This window comes from Chenopodium quinoa, unplaced genomic scaffold, assembly GCF_001683475.1.
Source record: "Chenopodium quinoa cultivar QQ74 unplaced genomic scaffold, ASM168347v1, whole genome shotgun sequence".
In the NCBI taxonomy this organism is placed as follows: Eukaryota; Viridiplantae; Streptophyta; class Magnoliopsida; order Caryophyllales; family Amaranthaceae; genus Chenopodium; species Chenopodium quinoa.
Window position 1 is genome coordinate 5,015,205 of NW_018743405.1, and position 7,656 is coordinate 5,022,860.

General features: G+C 32.5%; 1 protein-coding gene across 1 annotated transcript; it reads right to left on the reverse strand.

The window, feature by feature from the left end:
- Positions 1 to 2,355: 2,355 nt before the first annotated feature.
- LOC110738945 (protein FAR1-RELATED SEQUENCE 5-like) lies at positions 2,356 to 7,608 on the reverse strand. Its single transcript, XM_021919390.1, has 7 exons — positions 7,605 to 7,608; positions 6,553 to 7,358; positions 6,379 to 6,455; positions 5,668 to 5,863; positions 4,762 to 5,619; positions 2,697 to 2,984; positions 2,356 to 2,562 (listed from the first exon to the last, which is right to left on the reverse strand). Exons 1-7 carry the CDS (start codon positions 7,606 to 7,608, stop codon positions 2,356 to 2,358), a joined length of 2,436 nt encoding a protein of 811 aa, XP_021775082.1.
- Between the last annotated feature and the right edge of the window lie 48 nt (positions 7,609 to 7,656).

A 7,656-nucleotide genomic window follows, 5' to 3' on the forward strand; every position in this document is an offset into this window, starting at 1 on the left:
TTAAATGTTATAGGAAAAAATGAGAATGTGATCCATATTTGGTTAAACACACACATGAATGTAAACCAATCTCACTAATGTGATGCTATAAACAGTGGAACGATTCTAGGATTATAATTTAATTACCATAAAACGTATTTTTAGTGGAAGATTATAAGTAGGTTTTCTAATAAAACATCATTTAGGTCTGAAATTAACCTTAAGTGAATTAAAAACTAAATTATGCTTGGCTTTAAATCCTTGTATTTTAATAAATTCAGGAGATATCACGGGTTCTCCCTAACAAGTATAATTCTAATAGAAAAAAAAACAAAGATTGTGTATAAGAATTCAATATATTTACAATTTATGTCTCTGTTAATACGTGTTATTAAAGTAAATATAGTAGGGGTGTACATATTCGGGTAAAAAAAACGAAATCCAATTCAAATTAAACCGAATTATCAATTCGAATCGGATACAAACTTCGAACCGGATCGGATTGGATTTAGATTTTTCTTTAATTCGGATTTCCGGATTGGATCGACCTTACCCGGATTCGATCCACTCCAAAACGAAAACCTAATTACAAAAGTAATCTTGAATATATTAATGAGTTTACAAGTTCTCTCAAATTTAGCTAAAAACATGCAGTACTCCCGCCGTTTCTTTAGTGATGTCCACTTTCTATCATTCATTACTGGAAAAATACCGAGAAAGTGGACATTCATAAAGAGACGGACGGAGTACTACATACAATAAATCAATGATTTTACGCTTAACTATTTATTTCAATCATGATTTTGAATCCGTTTGTTAATATTAAAAGTTTATATAATTCAGATTTCTTATAGGATTAGAATAATCTGATATTAATTCCGATTCGAACTGATTGGATCAAAAGATAAATTCGGATAAGATAGGATTTCAAAATTGAAAACCAAATGATATTTCGTATTTGGAGTAAATCCAAACCGAAAACCGAATGGGTACCTCTCACATAAATTTTTGAATTCCCTAATAAAACATAAATTGTTAGATTTATATTGACATAGGGAATGACAAACAACTTAATTTTAATATAAATAAACATTACACTATTTTAATAATCAGATCGAAGAAATTATTACAATCTCTATAAAAGCAACTGACACCTCTGTAAAATGATCTGTTTAGAAAGCGATGCAAATCATAGAACAAAAGGTTTACATAAACTATGGTTATTTATTGTTGTTAGTAAATAATAGTAATGTAACCCTAAACCGTAAACCCTAAACCTTAAACCCTAAACCCTAAACCGTAAATCGTAAACCTTATACCCTAAACCCTAAGCCTAATTCTATGAAGCAGTAATGATCATTATGTATTAAAGAGAATCATTTTAATATAAACTAGATCATATTGAAACTTATATAACAAAGACATTGATTTGACATCAACATCAAAATTATGTTTGCTAACCAAACCCGACCAACATAATAACTGGAGATGTCATTTCCCATTCAAAATAATAATGGTCATAATTTCACATCAATATGCAACCGTTACAAAATTTTGTGAAATTTAAAAATTATTTGATAAAATTAAAAAATTAATTCGACTGTAACAATTACAAAATGATGCAATGAAATAGTAAGAGTTCTTGAAAATGACAAATTCACTCAATGTCAATTTTGATCCCAAACGTAAATAAACATCCTTTTAACATTTAAGGAGTCATATTATATATAGTAAAATCACCCCCTACTTTTATAGATGCAATAATATGGTACAAATTGATAAGTAATATTATGAAATGTGTGTTGATACCCTCTGGTGTGGTTGGTCATATGTCCTTACTAGTCACAATTGAGCCAAGTTCAATTCCTGACTACACCATGTTTTTGATTGTTTGATTTATTTATAATTTAAAATACTTATTTAAATATACTAATAATAATCAACACAAATTCACTCTTGATTACCTATAAAACATTTTATTTTCCTACATTCCATTATTAGTACTTTTAAATATCAATGTTATGTCACTACACGTAATTTAAACATCTCGAGGTGTAACTTGTGTAAGTCTGAAAATCTGAGAACCCCACCACAATACCAAAATCTTTTTTACACATCTAAGAGCATCATATTCAATTAAAAAGTATTTTCCACGTTAAAATAACATCAAAAGAGTATTAATAGGATCAGAAGTACAAATTCGATTACTGATTCAAAAACAACACATCACTTAGGAATTCGACCCAGAAACAATGGATGGATGTGGGGATTGACATTCGATTGTTGAGTAGTATTCTGAGAATTCATGCCAGCTTGTCTGGGAACGCCGCTGCCAAAACTACTGAGGTTCATATGTGTTCCAGGATGTTGAAATAGTTATCCAACTAGGCCTTGATTTAGCCCACCATATGAGTTGTACTGGTAAAACCCTCGAGGGTCAACATAACCATACTGAACTTGAGCACCGTAAACAGAGCTCATATTACCATTATGCTGCTGCGAATTTACTCCATACATCTGGTTTGTATCAACAAATATACCATTGTGAAAAGGATCATCATCCTCACCTTCATCATCAGGTTCCTACAACATAGGCATTTTTTGAAAAAATAAGTTCTTAATGATACCAGTAATAAAAAAAAAAAAAAAAAAAAAAAAAAAAACCTTAGTACGTGTATTTCAAACCATCTGACTCATAAACAACAAAAAAATTGTACCTGGATGTTCTTCATCTTCCTTTTCTTACTCCCTTCCTCTGATGGGTGTTTGTTCCTTGTAGTCTGTGCCCTTCCTGAACCTCTTTTGACTACAGGATCCTTGATGTTCCTTTCTTCGGGGGGTTTTGCATTCTGTTGAAGATTTTGTTGGTTTAGCTCCTTCGGCCTGAGCCTGTGCCGGCCAAACACCCTGTTCATTGAAGGGTCTGACCAGTCTTGTACACCATTTGTTGATCGAATACCAATTACAGCTTCAAGAGTAGCACTATAACACCCCCGATTTACTAACTGAAAATAAATAAGAATTAAAGGAAAAATAAACAACCTTTAAATAAAATTGCGGAAGTATACTCCTAAATCGAAGGTATTACTGCGACACTCAACAACCTGTCAAGTGTTAAGGCTTACAAATCCCAATAAATCTAGGTGAGCTATTTACAACTTTACGAACTCTTTATAGCATACTAATCGATCACTTAAGCTCCCTTTAGCTACGATCACTTGATCAAACCTGCTTATACAAACTTGACTGCTCACCATTAAGGACAAATTTCAAAATAGATCGTCGCAGGGCTACCATAAGAAAAAAAAAACATGGCCGCAAACACAAGTAACAGAACAAAATAACACACACGTCAGCAAGAAGTTGAGTAATCATCACATATCAGAATACAAAGAATAATATAATAATTAAAATTACTAGATCAATTAAACAATGTAGTTCGAAACTACATTACACATTGTACTCTGAATATAACCTTCATCGATTCAACCTCGAATAATAATACGAACCTTTACTCAATATATCCCATAAGTGTTCCATGCTCGTTTTACTATACCTAGCCTTGGACATGGGTAATTCGAATAAAACCAACAAGCATAAAAACTTGAATACTCTCAATAACCAGAAAACACCTTAAACCAGACCACATACGGGTCAATTCCCACTGTAGGGGACCATAGAAAAATGAATAATAAAGATTGTACCTCATTCTTAACTCATGATTCATCCTCTTACCAACATGCCAAGGACTAAGGTATATAACGTCGAGCCTCAAACCAAGAACAAAATAATAATTCTCAACCTTTTGATCTCATACATCGATCAAATAATAATTCACAATTTAATAATAATAACTCCACAATGGCACAAGTTCCCAAATAATACAACAATTCGATTCAAAAACATCTCAACTCTTAGGGAAAAATAGTACTAGCACTCAAAAATAATTAACTTACAACCCAAAAATAATACTCTGCATTAATAACTCTAAAACCTCAATAAAACAATACTCCCTATAAAAACAACATTAGAACCCTAGAATAAAACATAATCAATAATAAACAATAAAAGTAATACGATACTCATATCTAATCAAATCATATAATACTAATAATCAATCATATACATATACGAACTTGATCACACGAATTACAATTATAAAATTTACACATAATAATAATACAGAGTGCAAATAATAAATTATATCACACATAATAATATGAAATATCAAACATGTCAAAGTTTCGTGTGATTACCTCTGGACAATAGCACAAAGTCGGGTGACATTAATGTATGACTCTCGTATGCTTTGAGTTTTACAAACCTAATATAGTAGATAGGCTTTTCTATTGATCACATCATAAAACATTATTAGATATGATCATGAGAATGAATTTATTTTCTTATGAAGAAAATATCAAATCTTGTTTGGTTTCACGCATTGCCAAAAGAAAAAAATGACGACATTCTTTTTTTTTTTTTTTTATAAAATAATAATGTATGGTTAAAGGATATAAATACTATCAAATAAGATAAGAAAATGAAATTTAAAGTATACAACTCTAATTTTATAATTTGTAAAATCTTAAAATATACGGGTATTACAATCTACCCTCCTTAAAAGAATTAAATTAGAAAAATAACATACTTGTAAATTTGAGAGAAAGTAAAAATTTAAAAACCGAAATTTTCTTTATAAAATATATAGATAGGATACTAAAATATTAGGGTATTACAAGCACGAATTTTGTTTGTTGCTTCCTTATACAATTAGAGTGTCACCTCGCTGTGCATGGCAAACGATGACAAGTATTGATGTCTGACATTTATTTCGTTCTGCTTTTTCAGCTTAATAGAATCATTAGGGTCGTAGTATGACACACTAATGCCTTCGTAACCCCGTACTACACTCTTCCTCCAACGATCCAGAATGTATTTCGAAGGAGTAAAATCAATGTCTTCTTTCTCAATGGCACTGATAAGATGTCTGCAAAGTATTCCACAAAACTCAAATAGTTTGCATAAGCATAAAAATTCATTATCTTTGTCCACAGAAACCTTAAACAATTTTCGCCTTGCTTTCCACACAGGAATAGGAATCTTCTCTTCTGCGTCATACAAAACTTTATTCCCATCATTTTCTGTCCTCAACACATTTGTGTGCCTTAGACCTATCACCTCATCCCTTACCTCCAGAAATTTTTTATTGGTGTACGCATTGCTAAATACGCACTCCGCAAGAATTGTGTTATCATATTCAAAAGGATTACTGTGTGATTGGAAATTCAAATCCTTCTCATCTTTGACTTTCTTTTTATTGCTTTGTTCAAATTGATTCATGAATTGCAACAGTCCAGTGTTCAAACTAACGTATCCTTTAATGCATCGGTTTTGTCCTTCACTCCGTTGGGTGGATGACATCCCCGCCCAAAAACTGCCCCTCCAAAAACTTGGGGCCCAATGTTCCCTATTCTCGAATGTGTCATTGATCCAATCGTTGTTTTGCAACCGATATTTTGTCACCATATGTTTCCAAGAATCCTCAAATTCTTCTATAAACAGCGAATCATGCACGACAACTTTCAAATCAGCTTGTATCTCGATAAATTTCTCTAATTTTCCTAGGTTCCTGTGAGCAATCTGCAGAATGTGCCATATACAAAGTCAGTGTGGCACATCACGAAATACCTTCTTAACCGCCTTACCGATAGCTTTACACTGGTCGGTGATGATGCCTTTTGGCGGCTTCCCCATACACTGCAGCCATTGATTAAAAACCCACTCAAATGTTTCTAAATTTTCATTAGAAACTAAGGCTGCACCTAAAATGATGGACGACCCATGATGATTGCAGCCAACAAAAGGAGCAAATGGCATTTGGTACCTGAACAAGGTAATATATTTTTATTCATTAACATACAAAATAATTCAAAATGATGCTTTAAATTATAAACATATCCTATAAATTATTAACCTAATCATTTTAATAATGTATACACACAAATCCTGGCAGTACGGTTATTTAATTTATACACAAGATATTTTAATTCATAACCAGATTATGTAAATTATAAAACAACTCTGAAGGACCTGAACAAGGTCATATGTTTTAATTATATACTTTACATAATAATTAAACACGATGCTTTAAATTAAAAACAGATTCAATAAAATATTAACTTAATGCTTTCAATAATGTATAAACACAACTCCTAGCAGTACGGTAGTATTAATTTATAAACAAGATCAGATGTTTTAATTAATAACCAGATTCTGTAAATTATAAAACGACTCTTTAATTAGTTTGACTGTTTAATAAATTTGACTAATCCTAACAGTTGTATTAACCAATTTAAATCATACAAAAAACGAAACAAATCTAGTGGAGGCAACTCTTACTTGTTTGTCAAAAATGTTGTATCAAACGAAACAATGTCTCCAAAGTCTTTGTACTGCGCACGCGCCCTTGTATCAGCCTAGAAAACATTCAAAAGTTTGCCATCTCCATCTGTTTTGATTGCACTATAAAATTCAGAATTTGCTTATGCCGTTTTTTTCAAAATGTTCTTGTACAGCGTCAGCATCCCCACCAAATATGACACGTCGCCGAACAATGTTTACCGCATTCCTCAAATCGCTCTTGTTAACAGTTACATTTTGTTGTCCTCCTCTTGCAATAACAATAGAGTTGAAGCTTTTGGTCATTGAAATTCCCGCTGAGTCGTTTAAAACCATGTTCTCATAAGCACCATCATCAATGCCCCGATAGTTCACCATAAGCCGGCTATCATTTGGAAATAGGTCATGATTATGGGACAGCTCACAATTCTTAATATATATCCTACCATCAACTGACAAACGTGCCTCAACCAAAACCTTACACCCTGGAGGAGGACTTGATATCTTCCTTCCAGTTTTCTTTTTCCTCCTATCTTTCGTACCCATCTTGCACAACAGTCTAATACGAGACATCATGTAGTCTTTAGGCTCCTTGTCCCCAACACCTCGATGATGTACTCCTTTTTCACGATACTCATCCATTATTATACATGTTCGAACAAAATATTCAAACCCTTTCTCAAAGGCATACATATGGCAAAACCTTGTAAATTCTTCACCGCTTGCAAAATTCATACCCACAGCTGGAATACGACTTTGTTGTTCTTCACCGTTTGAACCATTCTGAAAATCATGTCCATTTCTAATGTTATTAACCTCATCATCAACCTCTTCATTGCCAATGATATTAAACTCATCATCTTCATTCTCAGAATCATGTCCACTTCTCTGGTCATTAACCTCCACATTAGCCTCTTCATTGCCATTGTTATTAATCTCAACATCATCATTCTGAGAATCATGTCCATTTATATTAAACCCTAATTTATCATAAAAATCAAATTAGGAATTTTAAACGAATTAATTCAACAACTAACAAGATTACCTGCAAATACTTGTAATTGATTGACGAAATTGATACGAACACTTGAATAATTTCTTCACAATTCGTTCCCTTAATCAAATTGGTTGTGTTCTTCGCCACCAAATTTTGGGGGAAAAGATGAATTCATGGGGCAGCAGAAGGGAAATCTCTTTCCTTAATTGGGAAATTAATGGTGTATTACCCATTAATCGAGACATTAATTGTTGCCGCCCACACAAAACTTTGCCGCCCAC